Source organism: Pogona vitticeps, chromosome 3, assembly GCF_051106095.1.
Source record: "Pogona vitticeps strain Pit_001003342236 chromosome 3, PviZW2.1, whole genome shotgun sequence".
NCBI lineage: Eukaryota > Metazoa > Chordata > Lepidosauria > Squamata > Agamidae > Pogona > Pogona vitticeps.
The window spans coordinates 81,523,576-81,541,425 of record NC_135785.1 but is presented as its reverse complement, the minus strand read 5'-3'; the positions used below and the strand labels follow the sequence as shown (position 1 = coordinate 81,541,425).

At 40.2% G+C, this 17,850-nt stretch overlaps 1 protein-coding gene across 46 annotated transcripts in view; it reads left to right on the top strand.

Annotated features, from left to right (window-relative positions):
• Positions 1-14,852, top strand: part of CC2D2B (coiled-coil and C2 domain containing 2B) — a 100,906-nt gene extending 86,054 nt beyond the window's left edge. For 39 of the 46 annotated variants that reach the window (XM_078391273.1, XM_078391283.1, XM_078391281.1 and 36 more), the window contains 5 exons: positions 813-947; positions 3,511-3,633; positions 6,513-6,571; positions 12,326-12,554; positions 14,104-14,852. In XM_078391273.1, coding sequence (XP_078247399.1) covers positions 813-947; positions 3,511-3,633; positions 6,513-6,571; positions 12,326-12,554; positions 14,104-14,292 — 735 coding nt within the window. In that variant the 3' untranslated portion in view covers positions 14,293-14,852. Of the gene's footprint in view, positions 1-812; positions 948-3,510; positions 3,634-4,506; positions 4,682-6,512; positions 6,572-8,195; positions 8,341-12,325; positions 12,555-14,103 lie in introns of those variants that run through there. The other 7 variants (XM_078391279.1, XM_078391275.1, XM_078391282.1 and 4 more) reach the window with 5 other exon arrangements.
• The last annotated feature ends 2,998 nt before the right edge of the window (positions 14,853-17,850 follow it).

Here is a 17,850-nt window from a genome sequence, read left to right as displayed (position 1 = left end):
CATTGGTGAGTATCAGTAGTGTCCACATGAACTTTTCAGGAGAAGTAGTAGCATAGTGGAAATTAATACATCACTAAATCACCGTGGCTGAAATCCTGTTGTACAACTTCTCATCCACAACAGGAATGACATCCATATCATCAACAAAAGCTGATTATTAAAAATCTATTTGTTTGTTTGTTTGTTTGTTTGTTTGTTTGTTTCATTTATACCCCGCCTATCTAGTCAAATTGTGACCACTCTAAGCGGCTTTGGTAATTTTGGGGTGCATGCAATTTAATCATGTTGCATACAAGTTACATACATCCCCAAATTGCCAAATGAAGCCTTTAATCAGCAGCCATTTATTGCTACTACTGGCATAATTTCCGCTAGACACTCAGTTGTGCAACAGGATTTCAGCATGTTTTTGCATATGAAGGATGTGCCATTTGGTTTTGGTTTCTTTGGACTTCAGTTCCCAGAATTCTCCAAGAATCTCCCAGGCAGAATCTTGGGAGTTCCAACCACAGATGCACACTAACAGACATAATTTCAGTCACCTAGACCAACTGTCCAGAGAATGCATTAAGTGCTATGGGGTGGTATATAAACAGCACAGTTTGCTTTTTTGTTATGTGTACGCTAAGGGCACCTTGGGGCTGCATGGTGCTCATAAGCCACATGGTATCCATATCCGGGTTGTGTCACATAAAGTAAAGCAATCTTGAATATGGCACAAGATATTTGCTTGGTTTTGCTACTAAAAAGTAATGTTTAATTTCTCTTTGGTGTGCGATGGAAGCTGATGCTTTCTATTTTTGCTAATATAGGGGAAAGTAGCTTATGTAGCAACACTAGAAAATGGAGAATATTTTCTATGGAATCCACTGACTGGTCATTGCTACAGGCAATTTGATGCATTTTGTCCCCTGCAAAGTATTGATTGCTTAATCAGTAGGGAAAATGTAAGTAATTATGATTAAATACAATGAGAAGTCATTACATACTGTTACATATTCCTCACTTCTAGCAGTTGGGAATTCCTTGGCTAATGCCAGTAGGCTTAGTTTTCTTCAAATGAGTTAACACTGGAGATTGCTGTTGCTTTTATAATACTTGCTTTCTTTTCAGTTGTACAAGTGGACTGTAATAAAGGCAAATACATAGAGGTCTAAAATAAATAAAATAAGCACATAATAACACTTACATTAGCTTGCCAGAATGCAATTTACAGTTTGTCCTGCTGTTGTGCTCCAGTTTTTAGCTTGTAAGCAGAAAGAGTTTTGCTAGCACATTCTTTGACAGTCTAATTTAAACTATCAACTGCTTGTAGTTGTTTTACTTTTTCCTTTCCTCTCAGCTGGATAAGTGTTCTCTTGTTCAATTTTTCATGGACATCAAACTTTAAAAGCTTGGGAATTGCTCCCAACAATCAGGTAACCAATTATTGACCTTTGCTCCCATTGGTGAAAAGTGATTAACTATCCTAGACTATTAAGCAACTATTAGCTATCCAAGGATGGTAAACCAGCATATAGAACTATATACTGACTGTCTTCCGAAACTCTGAAAATGTGCATAAAACAGTTCCCTACAATTTGGGATGCATCTATGTAACATCAGAGCTACCACTGCATTCACTTATTAGATGAATGGTATTGTATACTTAGTTCAGTGTAGCAAACTGGAATGTGTGTAAATGTCAACACATATAGGATGGGGCCATTGCTCAGACATTTGATTAGGCCCAATCATGGCATCTTCCTTTTTTAATTTATTACACTTGCAGACTAATCAGTGTCCAAAGTAAAAATAGTTTTTTTAAATACCTGAAATGATAGATGTTTTCATCTGTTATGGAATGACCACTTGTATTCTAAATGCAAAACAACTAAATCAAACTAGCTAGAACCATATTTGTCTTCATATAATTTTTTTTTTGTAATCCATTTTGGCTAATTGTGGCTAATTGATGATATGATGGTGCCCATCTTAGTTGTACAATCAGGTTTCTTGCTAAGCATATGATTAAGATATACTCTAGCACCTCATCAATAAGCCACAATTAGCCATGGCATGTTACTCAAACATTATGTTCACATTGGTAGGCTTCTAGAATATTTAATAAGGTAAAGGTTCCCCTTGACAATTTTTCTCCAGTCGTGTTCGACTCTAGGGGGCGCTGCTCATCCCCGTTTCCAAGCCATAGAGCCAGCGTTTTGTCCGAAGACAATCTTCCGTGGTCACATGGCCAGTGCGACTTAGACACGGAACGCTGTTACCTTCCCACCGAGGTGCTCCCTATTTATCTACTTGCATTTGCATGCTTTCGAACCGCTAGGTTGGCGGGAGTCTGGAATATTTAAATATACATTATAAAACATGTTTGTATGGTATTGTCTGTTCTCTTTCTTTAACAAAACAAAACACTGCCATTTCAGCAAGTGTGTTTCAGTGAAAAAAAATTGTGTGGAAGGGGTTAATCCCTCGATTCTAGCATCCCAGATTTGGATTGTGGCCATGTAGTTGCATTAGAGAGAGAGAGAGAGAGAGAGAGAGAAAATTGAGAAAGTAAGAGGGCAATATGATCTCATCAGAGACCAACTGTAACAGTGTGGAAAGAGGATCAGTGGGTAACATGCAGGAATGGGATACATGAGAAATAGTTCCCAAAATGCATGTCAGTTTTAACCATTGTCAAGTTACTTCTTTCTTGATATGCATGGAAGTTGAAACTGTATCTTTCCTAATCACTGGTGCCAATTATTACAGTAGTTTGTTGAAAATGGGGGTGGGTTTGGGGTTTGTCTACCCCTGCCCCACAGTGCCCTGAGAGCATGGGCAGAGCTGCTGCTCTGGGCTCACAGGAAGGTTGGGAGAAGGAAAGCCCAGGTGTCAGTGGAGAGGAGGATGAGGGGAAGCAGCTGGCCAGAGGGGAGGAAGGAGGCATGCTGGTGACATTAAAGGCGCACGGGGGGGGCGGGGGAGGTTAACACCAGGATCTTCAGGGCCTGTAATACTCAATGAGGGGTTGGCCAAGAAGGAGACCTGCCAGTCTGCAACAGTGGAGCTGGAATCTGTTCTCTGCATGTTCAGAGAGCTGGCCTGGAAGCAGGATGATGACCCTTGGCAGAAGGGTCCAGAAAAGGGGGCCACACACTATCCCATCTCCAGGAGAGGCACCAGCCCTGCCACCTCTGTGGTGCTTGAGACAGCCAATAATTCTAATGGCATCTCCCTCCCCCACTTAGCTGAGGCACTGGTAGTGCAAGAACCAGCCCAGGAGGAGAAGGGGAGGGAGTAACAGTGTAGACTAAGGTATAATAAACATTTAAAAGTCTGTGTTTATTCCATGAAAGTACCAGATTCTTCCTGTTTCCTTTCCTGCAATTTTGATAGACTTGTGAAAAGTTTTGCTCATCATAACTGCTTTCATTTCTCAGCTTTTAATAGGAAGGATGCTATTATAATACTTTGGTTCTAAAATGTTTTGGATTGACTGCATATTTTATGCTTCTATTTTAATAGGTCTGGTTCAACATACAGCAGAATAATTCACCCATGTGTGTTAATTTTGACATTTCAAAGGAATGCTTTTGGAGACAACTGCTTCCGTGCAGTGCTCTGCATTTAAAAAACCAGACTATACAGGTAACAAGTATTTCAGAATATACCTGCATATTAAATAGTAGTGAAAAGAAACAAGAAGAAATGGAAACTTTTCTGGTTTCTTTAAAAAGTACTGTATTTTTCCGTGTATAAAACAACACTTTTTCCTGAAATAATTAGAGGAAAAATTGAGGGTTGTTTTATCCACAGAAGGAGGCAGAGGCAAAGGAGCAGTCTCACACACGCTTGGACACCTCCTGCTGCTGCTGCTGCCACCCAATTGCCTCCTCCAGGGCTCACGGCTTGTCCCCTCCGGTGGCGGAGGCAGCAGCAGCAGGAAACGGAGGCAAAGAAGCAGTCACACATGCTCAGGCACCTCTTGATGCTGCCTCCCCTGCCTGCCCGATCACCTCCTCCAGTGAGACAGACGGGGCTCACATCCAGCTCACATCCACCTTTTCCCTTCCAGTGGCTGAGGCAGAGGCAAAGCAATCGTACTGGAAGAAGTGATCAGGTAGGCAGCGGAGGCGGAGGCAGCAGGAGAGACAGAGGTAGAGGAGCAGTTGCCCATTAACTGCTCCTCTGCATCCAGAGAGGATCAAAAATAGGGGGTTGTTTTGTACATTGGGGGGGGTCGTATACACAAAAAAAATACAGTACCTAGTAGTGGGAAGAGGTGGCTAGTATTGAGGGTAAAATAAATCTGCATGGAAGAAATGTTAAAATATTGCAACTCATTCTGCTTTAGGATAGGAGTGGGTGTCCTTTTATGTAATTATATATTATATCACATTCAGTGAAATATCATAAACCAGAAACACAGCTTCCTGTAGATTCATAGTTTAATCAAATGTAACCTACTAAGATTGAAATGGTTCTTGAAGTAATGGAAGATTGCATTTTCCTCTCATGTAGGGCAAATGCCATGACTCAGGAGTTTGTGGGAACATCTTTGGTTGAATGAGACTGTATCTAGGCATCTTGCAGAGTTTGTTCACCCTGGTGCATCCATTCCTATCACCCCCAACATGCTTTGTGACCATGGCTGGCTCCTTCGCTCTTTTTTTCTTTTCTATCTTTGTTTCCAGAGCTTTGTTCTTGCATTTCTATGATCGGGAATACTTCCCAGTTGCAACTGGAATGGACCTTCCAGACCCCCTTGACTTTTTCTTCTCACCTGCTATATTGAAAGACTATGTGCTTTATGATACAGGCAATCCCAGAAACATGATATCAAAAAAGGGGAGATACATATGGCAGTGTTAGATGGAGTTGCAAACTCCTGAAAACCCAGGATCATGACTAGAGATTGGGGTATTCATATTCAAATACAAATATGAATTTCCCTGCACAAGTGGACATAATGAGGGTCCGCCCCCCTGGGGCTGGACAGTCCACTGACTCGTCTGCTGCCGGTGCCGGCTCTGCTCTTCCTTCCAACCGCTCCAGAGCTTGCATTTGGCTAGCCACTCCTGGCAGAAGGAAGTAAGATAAGTCTCCCTGCCAGGCTGATGAGTGGATAGCCGATCGCGAGCTCCAGAGCGATTGAAAGGGAGAACGGAGCTGGCAGCAGCAGCAGACTCAGGAGTGAATACCCACCTGTGTGAGGTATTCGTATATGAATATGAATACCCTAATCTCTAATCATGACCTAGTTTTGTTCCTGAACCCGTGAGTATAGATGGCAGCTGTGGTCAAGTGTATATTTCTCCAGCAACTTAGCCTGGTTTGCCAGCTATACCTTTGTAGCAAAGAGTAACTTTTGTATCACTAATTCCTGCTTTATTTTTATCTACCCTATTTTACTGCAATGGGCTCTATATGGGTCTACCTTGGAAAATAATTTGGAAATTTATCTTGGTAGAGAATGTGGTTACAGATTTATTGATTGAAATTGGCCACCTGGAACATGTTACACCTGTTACAAACATTTTACTTTTTAAAGAGGTAGCTGTGTGCATCCTTTTCAGCATATATTTAAAAAACAGAATAAAAACACAGTAATCATATTGTGGCACTTTTGAAGCAAATATACTGATTTCGGTATGGGCTTCCTTGGATTACACTCCATTTTCTCAGATACATGGGGTATAGTATCTTGTCAGGGTTTTATATACACAGTCTCTATGCCAAATGGGGATAGGGATCAGTGGAAGAAAGTTACAGGTACAAGTGATGAACTTTCTTAGTGACAATAATGTTATTAACACATGTAATGAACGTTCAAAGCATTGATTACATAAACATCCTGGTAGTAGTTAAAGTGATTACCTAACACAACTTATTTACAGACTAGCATAATGTCTGTTTTTGAAGTGCAAAGAATTTTGCACTTCAGAGGAGGAGTTTGTTCCTTAATCAGTTTCTGATACTGACTCCAAAGTTTTGCGAAAGAAAATAATTTGGTCTATACACAATATGGTAGAAAAATCTAAAATAGAGAGAGCTAAAAAGCCTCTTACTTTCCAGAAATATGATCGTTTTTTCCTGTTGTTTTCTGTACGTAGTAGCATGCCTTGTACTCAGATGATCTCTGACTTGAATGATACTAATTGCTGTTGTTTTGCTGAACTGCTGTTGGTTTTATTCCAGTGATGTAGTTTTAATATATTGGATTTTTAGCACTCCCTTTTTTAAAATGAAAAGTCAGATATGTATGTTTAAATTAAAAAAAGAATCGAGGATTTGTTCAGTAAAATACAATTATCTTATTCAAACTTCTATCGTAATAAGCCTTGTGATACTTTTGTAGTTCTTTCCACACTAATTTTAATGAAAATCAATGAAGAACTGAATTTTATCAGTGAAAATATATTGTATTTATTAGACAGCTGCGATGCCTTTGAACTGTCCATGTAAATCTTGCTTAATATGTATCTGTACATGAAAGTGTTGTGCATTTTTTAAAAACTATATTTCAGACAGAAGAAATAGTTTATGTCCCTACTGATGAAGGCTCGTTAGAAGAACTGCAGAATAGGTAACTATTTCAAACATGATTAAGAATTTTCAGAGCTGGGAGCAAAGACCGAAAGTGTGTAAATCATTATTATTGGGGGGGGGGTCGTTCTTTACGGTCTCCCTGACTCACACTGATAGGTTTTCTATGCCTGTGCAGTTAACTGTGTGAGACTTTTTGAGGTGAAGATCAGAAGACTGTCCCCACCTTTGGCAGCATTTTAGAGTGCACCTAGCTGGAATCCCTTAGTTTCTTTTTGTCTGCTGTTAGAGCTACATTTTCAGAGCACCCTTTACTGATGAGCAATATTTATATTAATTCCTCATTCATTCATTCATTCATTCATTCATTCATTCATTCATTGTATTCTTCTGCTTACTTTAAACAAACCTTTCTTCTCTGCCTTCTTTGTGGATCTTGCCTGCATCCATGGTTTCTAAGACCTTCTTTAAAAAGATCATGGATTATGGAGGTAAAATAGCCCCTATAGATGCTCTTGGTGCTGTTTTGTCTGGGGGAGACTCACCTATGTCAAACATACTTGGCTTGTCATGGATAAAACAAATGTGTCCTCTGGATCTCAACTGAAGCTTGACACTTTTCTCAATTAAGGATCACTGGGCTACTATCTCAGTTTGTCATCCTGTTTCTTTTTATGAGACACTCCTCTTTATGGATTCTCTTGTGAAGAAGCACATGTGAAGCCTTACACAAATACTTCCAGAAGTGACCCCTCCGGTTCCTACATGGTCTCTCTCTGTGGTTCTAACCCAAAGTGACAAAAAATCCTTTTGAGCCAATAGCTACCTGTGAATTAAAACTGCTAATCCTAAAAAAACTGCCTTTTTGTTAGCCATAACCTCAGAGAAAAGGGCTTCTGAATTATGTGCTATCCATACCATGGATCACAGGGTGGTGTGATCCACTATCCAGATACCTCCCAGTATCTGCATAGTTTTTTGTTCACTGGGTGGTAGAATATATTTCCCTGGCATATGTGTTTGCTAAATTGGGCAACTCCATGAGAATCTGCCTCTGCCACCACTTTGTGAGGTATTCCTGTTCTGCCAGGTAGCTAAATGGTTATGGTCTCTGATGTTCGTTCATACTGCCTTCTGAATGTCCACTGAAAGACCCATGCTTCTTTTGTTAGAGTGGTTCTTTCTTCTATTCTGGACTGACATGACCTGCCTTTAGTCAGGCAGCTTGTTAATGTCTATCATTGTGAGTCACAGAGACCATGTAGAAAAATGACAGGTTGCTTTGGTAACTGTGGTTCTTCAAGTGGCTATGAACTCACATGATTCACCCTCCTCCCCTTTGATGTCTGGTCTCCACATGTTTTGGTGGTGAACTAGAACAGAGATTCTAGCTGGGCATGCTTTGACATGTGCAGTGGAGGGTGGGTGATGCCCCCCTTCTGCTCAGCTCTAGAAAGTTATGAACAGACACAGAAAACCTATTAGTTTTCATTCACAGATGACTATTGAAAGAAACTGTCGCTGGAGAAACTCATTATATGTGTTCCACATACCCACTTCTAGTTCATAGGAAAAACATCCAGCAGCCAACATAATGCCTTCCAGTTTTCATAGAAGCATGCACCACTTTTCCTCACCTCCTGATGATGCCTTTTATTCTCTAGCTTGACACTGTACACACACTGATCAGTACCTGCAATTTGACTCTCATCACCCATTACAACACAAACTAGGAGTCATCAGGATGCTAAACCACAGAACAAGAAACATCCCCACCTCCACAGAAGCCAAGAAGAAGGAAGATGGACTTCTGAGGACAGCCTTTGGGGCCTGTGGATATCCAAAACGGGCCTTTAACAATGCAATGTCCCGGCCCAGGAGGACACTGTAACAGTTTGAGATGCAGAACCAGTGGAAGAACCTGGTCATTCCTTGCATGGCGGGTGTATCTGAAAAGCTCAAAAGGATTTTTGGTAAACACCACATACCCATGCACTTCAAACACACAAACACACTAAGGCAGAGACTTGTCCACCCGAAGATGGGACACCAAAACACAACAGGAGCAATATAGTATATGCAGTCTAATGCAAAGAGGAGTGTTCACAGCTCTGCATTGGAGAAACCAAACAGCCACTAAACAGGAGAATGGCCCAGCACAGGAGAGGTAATGGCTCAGGACCACAATCAGCAGTGTTCCTTCATTTGAAGGACAAAAGGATACTCATTTGATGATGAAGATGTACTCGTTTACAACCGAGAAGATAGGTGGTTTGAGAGAGGGGTCAGGAAGGCCATACATGTGCATAAGAAAATCCCTCACTCAACAGGGATGGAAGTCTTAGATGTCTCCTATTTATCATGCTGCCCTGTCATCCATCCCCAGAAAGATTAGGACCACACACACCAGAAAGGCCACTGTTAACGACTGTTAATGACGCATGACAATGGGTGGAGAAGGACTGCAAAAGTGGACTTATCCCTCACCCTAGTCCTTTGTTCTTCTAATGAGCTTATTCAGACTAGGGGGAAGTGGAGAGTATGTCAGGGGTCTCCTACCAACTCTCCTCAGACTGAAGAAGCTACTTGGATGAATAGTGAAACATTTCAACCTAACAAGAAAGAAGCCCAGTTGCCATTACTCAATTTCCAGATAATCTCACCTGGATGACAGAATCTTCACAGATACATTGCCAAAAATGTTAGTGATGAAGGGTCAGAGAAGCTGAAATCCAGCAAGAGACTCACAGTTATCTGTCCCTGATTATCCATTCCCATCTGTCCAAAGAAATAACATCATATTTCAGCCAATATTTTTTCCAGAGCTAGAATTTTTTAGTTATTCTCATTCATGTTGTTTGAAATAATAATTGATAAATGGAGAGTGGAACCTGTGTATGGTTTGAATTCAAGAAGCAAACTAATTTAAATTAATGCTAATATTAAATAACTAACTAAATACCAGAGCTTTGCAAAGTGCTAATTTGATGCCATCCTCATTCTGCTTAGGAGGGAAAGTATTTTCAAACAATCTGCAAATATGTCACATTTATGTCTATAACTAGCTAGTTCTATATTTTTGAGAAAATTATCTTCCTTTTCTTCTCCTCTAGTCCCTCTTATCCAGAATAACACTACCTGAATCTTAGAAAATCCTCAGTTTATAATTTTCCAGGACCAGCATTCTAGAAATTCAGGATTTTGTTCATAGCTATTAGACTCTATTTATTTTAAAAACATAAGAGGAGCCCTGCTGGATTAGGCCAAAGGCCTATCTAGTCCAGCTTCCTGTATCTCACAGTGGCCCCACCAGATGCCTCTGGGAGCACACGAGACAACTAGATACCTGTCTCCTGATACTCCTCCCCTGCATTTTAGTCCCTATGGCATTTGCTTTCATAATACTGAAGATAAAAGATAATATTATTGGTCTTATTAGACACAGAACCATTATTTGCTCCTATTCTGTATGGATTTATTTTACTTCATGCTGCCCTATTATGTCTTTGGAACTGCATCAGAAGGTGCCTATCTGCAGACTAGATCAGATGGAAAGCTCTTTAATCTCTCTAGATTGAGAGCGAAGACCAAAGTCCAGGTGAAATGCATGCGGGGCTTCCTCTTCGCAGATGATGCAGCCATCGTTGCCCACTCTGCTGAAGACCTCCAACAACTCATGAATCATTTTAGCAAGGCCTGCCAAGGCTTTGGATTAAAAACCAGCCTGAAGAAAACACAAGTCATGGGTCAGGGCGTGGACTCGCCTCCCTCTATTACCATCTCCATACAAGAATTGGAGGTTGTTCATGACTTTGTGTACCTTGGCTCAAGGATCTCTGACACCCTCTCCCTAGATGTTGAGCTGGATAAACGCATTGACAAAGAAGTTACCATGTTCTCTAGATTCACAAAGAGAGTATGGCTTAATAAGAAGTTGATGGCGTATACCAAGATCCAGGTCTATAGAGCCTGTTGTCCTGAGCACACTCCTTTACTGCAATGAGTCCTGGAGAGGACAGCAGGAGAGGAAGCTGAACATGCTCCATATGCATTGTCTCCGATGCATTTTTTGTATCACCTGGCAGGACAAAGTTCCAAGCAGAGTACTGTAGTCCTAGAACAAGCTGGAATTTTTAGCATGTATACATTACTAAAACAGCGATGTCTACGTTGGCTTGGGCATGTTGTGAGAATGGCTGATGGTCGGATTCCAAAAGATCAGGGAATTAATGTAGGGAAATTGCCCCAGAGGGAGACCACAGCTGCGATACAAGGATATCTGCAAGCGGGATCTGAAGGCCTTAGGAATGGATCTCAACAGATGGGAAACCCTAACATCTGAGTGTTCAGCCTGGAGGCAGGTGGTGCATCATGGCCTCTCCCATTTTGAAGAGGCGCTTGTCCAGCAGGCCAAAACAAAGAAGCAGCCCCAAAAGCAGCAAAATCAGGGAGCTGGACAGGGGACAGATTGTCTTCAGTGTGGAAGGGATTGTCACTCTCAAATTGGCTTTCTCAGCCACACTAGACACTGTTCCATGTCCTCCATACAGAGCATGTTACCATAGTCTTTCGAGACTGAAGGATGCTTAATCTAATCTACTACTTCTGAGGTTTGTAATGTTTGCTGTTTGAATGGGTTGGCATATAGGGTAACAATACCTTCATGTACCATGAGGCACTATTGCATCAATAGCGTTATCTTATCAGATTAAGTCCTTAGTTAATGGCCAAAATCCTGTTGCTTAGCATAGTAAATTTCAATAGGCCCATAGAATCAACAGGAACTTAGTGAGTCAAGTCCTTAATAAATCCCAATGACTCAAATGGGTTTACTTTAACTGCAACATACTATGCTGAATTAACATTGCAATTATAAGGCCCACTTGAATCAATGGAATATACCAAGGAATTGACATACCAAATTCCCATTGAATTTGTGGGCCAGCTCTAGTGCAACTTGCTACACTGAACAATGAGAGTCTGGCCATTGTGTCCTCTGAAAAGTTAAAGATCACAAATAAGAGAAAATATTCTTACCCTGAGGGTGAATTGTTATTTTACCTCTCAGTAGTAGAGACTGCTCTATCACAGAAACAACAGGGGAGAAAAAGTGTGCATTTGCAGAAGATCTCTGGGCACTCTTTCCATCCAGAATTGTTTTTAAAAGGGCGTTTTTGTCCTACCATTTGGTTTGCCTTCAGTCCTGCTTGTCCTTCAATTCTGACTCCTGCTTTTTTAAAAACCTGACTTATTCCAGACAGCTGCAGAAAGGGAGACTTATGGTGTCTTTCCTTGCCTTTTAACCAAATAGCTCATAAAAACAACATCTTCCATTGTGTTGGCAGCTGCAGCTGTCCAAAAGGCAAAGCCTATTAGTTATCTTGCCTTATTGGACCAACTTCCATTCAGTCTCCCTCCCTCCCTCCCTTCTACCCTGTCATTATAGCCTTTCCTGTACCAAAGGCCTTTTTGCTTAGTTCTCCCATCTAAACTGGCCTTTCATGTCCTTCACAAATAGAGGATGGCTTATAAATATTGTGGTGCTTAGAATGATGCCCCCCCTTTAACTTCTCTTCTTCTAATAATCATCTTAGAACTGGTGATCTGGAAGTGACCTATGGATTATCAAGTTTAGCCTCTGTCAAGGAGGCACAGTGGGGAATCCAATTCGCAGCCAGATACCTAAACCACTGAACTTTGGTGGTAAAATTACGTTTCTTTTTCTAGAAAAATAACAGTGCTTTCCATATGAATTACCTAGTCTTGATTGATTTAGAATTTTTCTCATCACAAGGTCTCTTAAGGCACTACTTCACAAGTTATTTCTAAACTTCCACCCCAAAAGGATTGAGAAGACATTGAAAAATAAAATGATGGAATGGCGATCTCAACATCCAACTCGCTGGCATCGACAATGTACCAGTGTCTTGAGACAGATTCTTCCAAAGCTAGAACTTAGAAATGGACATGTATCTAAAGAAAAAGAAGAAAATTATTTGGAGACTTTTCAAGAACATTACTGGGTCAGTGTGTTTCTATTATTGAAATATAAATATAGAAATATCTTATTCTTTAGATACTCCAAAATGAGGTTCTGTTACCAGAAGCATCATTGGCCACACTTTATGTGGAATATTGTGTCCATTTCTAGGCATCATAGTTTAAGAAAGATATTGAAAAACTGTGACGTGTCCAGAGGAAGGTGACCAGGATACTAAAAGGCTTGGAAACCACAACCTATAAGGAATGGTTGAGGGAGCTTGAGATGTTTAGTCTCGTGAAAAGAAGACTGAGAGGTGGTATTATTACAGGCTTCAGATATTTAAATCACTGTCATGTGGACAATGGAGTGAATTTATTTTGTGCAGCTCCAGAGGATGTGACCCAAATTAATGGATTTAAATTACACTAAAGGAGGCTTTGACTCAATAGTAGGAAAACTTCCTAATAGTGAGAGCTTTTCAATAAGGGAGTAGTAGACCTCCTCATAGATTGTTGAGTTCTTCAGCATTGGAGATGTTTAAGTAGAGGTTGGGTGACCACCTGTCAGAGATGCTTTAGGTAGGGATTTTCTGCTTTGGCAGGGGTTGGACTCCATGACACCTGTGGTCTCTCCCAGGTCATGTTTTCAATGATTCTAGGATACATGTGAAAGTATGTTCTGCTAGCACAGGAGTCTGGAACTTGGTTATCAGATTAGATTATAAATAAGTACTGATAACAGATCAAAGGCCTACATTCAGAACTCAGAAAGTTACTAGTTGGAAGTAAAACCAATCATTGTAGCTGAGAGATTGAGTGAGAAGAAGAGGCAAGACTCAGAACAAGCAAAAGCTGAAACAAGACTGTAACTATGCTTGCAAAAAGTCTGGATCTATATGGGAAGCCTTTATAGCTTTTATGTTGAGGAAGTACAATGGCTAGCCTGTGTGACCAAAGCTATTCCAGGACCTGCAAGCCCTACACTGTTCACCTTGACCATGAGAAATGTTCCAATGTGTAACTTTGTTTGCTTACCAGATGGGACATGTGGATAAAGTTGTGATTTCCACTTCTACCCCTGACACTTCCAGTAGCAGTTTTCTTCTATGTGTTGGTCTTTAGTCCTTCCTGGTATTCACACCCCTCTATTCCATAGTCCTGGTGGTTGTTGTGGGTGGATATGGCAGGGAAGAGACAGAGAGAGGAGGAAGTGGAGGTGAGACTACAACTAAGTGTGGCAAGCAATTTGTTGAGAACAAGAAATGTCACTGCTGGGATATCTCACTTTGGAAGCTGAAACAGGAAGGCTGTCTTCTCAAAAATTAGATAAATATCTATATCCATTAGACATGTAGAGTTTTAGACAATTATTCTTCATTACAACATTCAACTTGTGAAACATTTTTCTTGGTTTGTAAGATTACTGTTATTCTCTTGTAGATTTCTGGGTAAAAGCTTATTACATTGTTTTAGACTTAATTATTGAAATCTAGTTGGCACAATTCCACCAGGCATAATGATGGCACATTCCCATAGCATCAGGTTTTGCCATGGTTATCTTAAAACTTATTTAAAACTTTATTTTTGTAGGTTACAGGATTTCCTATCCAGATGCCATATCTAGATGTACAGTCGATAACTGAGGCTGTGTATCAGACAGGAATTCATTCTTCAGAGGTACCCAACACAGAATTTGCTCTTGCTGTGTATATTCACCCTTACCCAAATAACATTCTATCTGTCTGGATCTACTTAGTATCATTAATTCGTCATCAGTAAGTAGCAATAACCCATAGATCCCTTCAGGAATCAGTTCCTTTATGTATCCATAAAATGAAATGACTGCCTGGTATGATGTCTGGATATTTACTGTGATCCCAAGAAAGAAGACTTGGTAAGGTATATCTGCAGAGCCATGTCTTTAGTTTCATGTTCTTTTGTGCAGTATGTCTCTGAAATGTACTTGATAAATAGTTTATGGGAAGCATAGAAAAATACTTTATTTTTCTTAGTTCGTTTATTTATTTGTTTGTTTGTTAGATTTTGCTCGGGGCGGCTTACAAAATAGAACGGATCAGTATAAAAATATATATATAATCATAAAAATTACAATTGCAGTTTCATTAACAGAACCTCTACCAATAATTATCTTTTATTTAGTTTAGTTTAATTTAGTTACTACGACAGTGTTAGATAAATATAATAGTTTTAAGTCATCACTAAGGATGAAATGTTTTGCCCATATGCTTCTCTATATTGTAAGATTATTAATGTAGCCAAAATCTGTATTACTGTTTCATTTTAAATATTCATTAAAACACATTGTTTAAAATCATAAATGCTTTTGCTAATTTACTTTATGAGCAATCCAAGAAAAGCTAGAAAAAGATGTTTAAAGTTTGCCTGTTTAAGGCCTTTTCTATATTTTAGTGAATTACGTTAATCTGAAATCCGGAAGCAAGAGCTCCTTCCCCTATTAATTATAAAGACTTATTGACTGTGAGCTTGACTGTTGGTCTACTGCCCTCCTATAGCATGTACTCTAGTGTGCCTTTCCCCCAGTATTTTTCTCATCACCTCAAACACCAATAGAAAAAAATCTCCATATGTTGGTGTGACCAGCCCTCACCCAGATTTGCCACTTTTAAAATACCTTTCTTTTAAAAGGCATGTCATCAACCTTAAACATATGAGCCCAAGTGGTTTTAGAATGAAAAATATGAAATGTTCTTTATTACAATGTATTAACTGGGGCTACCTTTGAGGCTGCTGCGGAAACTACAGGTGGTGCAGAATGCTGCGGCCAGATTACTTAGTGGAGTGAGAAGATACCAACATATCTCCCCCACCCTGGCCGCATTGCATTGGCTGCCCATCCGATTCCGCATCGACTTCAAAGTATTGATGCTTACTTATAAAGCCCTAAACGGTTTAGGACCCCAATACCTGGCGGAACGCCTTCTCCCACCAAGATCTACCCGGGTCACTCGTGCGAGCCAGGAGGTGAGGCTGAGGAGCCTGACGCCGAGAGAGGCCCGGAATGAGAAGACCAGAAATCGGGCCTTCTCGGCGGTGGCTCCTCGCCTATGGAACAACTTACCTCCTGAGATCCGCGCCGCTCCCTCGCTGGGCATTTTCAAGAAACAATTAAAAACACTTATGTATAGGCAGGCCTTCCCAACAGCTAACCCCTGACGATCTTTTTCTTTCTATATTATTTTGACCTTTATCTTTGTTAATTTATAATGCTTTTAGAATTTATTGTTGTTGATTTGTAAGCCGCCTAGAGTGGTCGAATAAGACCAGATAGGCGGGATAGAAATAAAATAAATAAATAAATAAATAAATAAAGTAGACAGAGTTCAATTTAAGATTATATTGAGTTACAGCTCACTGCTAAAATACAGCTAAAATTATCCCAAATACAAATTCTTTTTCTCCAGCTCTTCTTCTTTTCTCCAACTCCAGCAGGCTCTCCTGGATTGGCTCACTTCCTGCATTCTCCCAGTCAATCATCTTATTTCTCCTGTTGCCAAGCAAAATTGACTAGGACTCTGTCACAATTACTCATCAGAAAAGAATAGGCCTACTACATCCAGGAAGCAGTTTTTTTCAGGTAGCCTTCTTGACCTTTGGAAGATTCTGACTTGGAACATTCTGACCCCAAGTGAATGGCCCATTTCTGTTAAACATTTGCCAAGTGGGCTATGAAAACAATCACTTTAGATTACCAAGTAGCCAAGTTACCTTTGCTGATGACTCCCAGAAGCCAATCCAACACTTCCATGGCTTTGTTCAAATGGCTTGTTTTATTGACTTGTGCAAGCTGGTCTCAGCAATTACCATCTAGATACCAGATTTCAGAGGAGTGTTTCCTCTAGAAAGGCAGTTCTTTCCACAGTGTTGCAGTAAATACAGGTGCCTATTTATCTGCCTTTCAACACATTTTTGGAAGTGAGTTCAGTAATCTAAATCCATTAAGTATGAACACATAGAGATCACAGGAAACAGAAACAAGTTGGTTTTGTAATGTTTGTCCAAGTGGCCTTCTGTGCAGTCACACAACTTACATTCCTCCTCACTTCAGCAGGTGCAGTTAACTTTCTTGCCACAGTGTTGTCTGAATTTATAAACTAAGGAAAGGTGTGATGGAGCATATATTATAAGAGGAGGGTAGAAGAAGGGTTAAATTGGTCCATCTACAAGCTCCCAGATGGGATGGATCTGCAACATTGTACATCCATCAGTATGAATGCATAGAGACCCCTTGAAGAACAAATGTTACAAAAGTAGCCTGTTTTTCTTCATTATGTCCAAAGCCAGACAAACAACTGTTTATCTATACCTAGGGCTGTGGGACTATCATTTGATCCAATTTGTATCCAAATATTTATGTACAAGTTGGAATCCACCCACCTCAAGCTGATTTAGTAGTGGTCTGAGGACCAATTTGTTCTAAGGTTTCTGTACATTCTCAGAGAAAAACACCTGAGAGTACGGTGAGGTGGGAGCTCTGTGGGCTCAGCAGTTGGAATTTTAGACAGAGGCTTTGACTTTTATTACAGCTTCAGCTATCAGTCTCTTTCTCCTTTGGTGCTTTCTTCTTCTGCTACATCAACTGGCACCAAGTATTTTTGCTCAAATTTCAGCATTTTTAACCTCAAAAAATGCCAGTGCAAACTTTAGTGATTTATTGGGGAACCCTAAGCAACCTGACTACAAATGGGGCTTATGTATATTCTCCAGTAACATACAAATATCCATGTTTCACCTAATTCATACACCTTTTTTCTGAAGCCAGTGCAGACGCCTAGTTTTAACAGCGATTTAAAATCCTGTCTTATTTTCCTAAACCATAATTCAGATAAACTGGTTATAAAATCAAACATAGTAAACTACAATCAATTGAAGTTGGAAGTGAACGCTTCCTGTCTTTCTCATGGCTGTGCCACAAAAAGAAGGGGAAATTGAAGGCTCATACATTTAACACTACTGTTTAATTTAGTGTTACATATTAATCACATACTATAGACTGCCAGAAGGACAAACAAGTGAATGCTGATCAAATCAAATCTGAACTTTCTTCAGAAGCAAAAATGATTAATCTGAGACTATCAAACTGTGGGCACATCATGAGAATACTTGACTTGCTGGAAAAGAGAATAATACTGGGGGAAACTCAATGTAGCAGATAAAGAGGAAGGCCAAATAGGAGACAGATTGACTCACCAAACAAAGCCAGAGCCATGTGTGTGCACGACTTGAGCAAGGTTGTTAACAACAGGACTTTTTGGAGTCACTAACATTCAGAACCGACTACACTAAATCACAACTGGT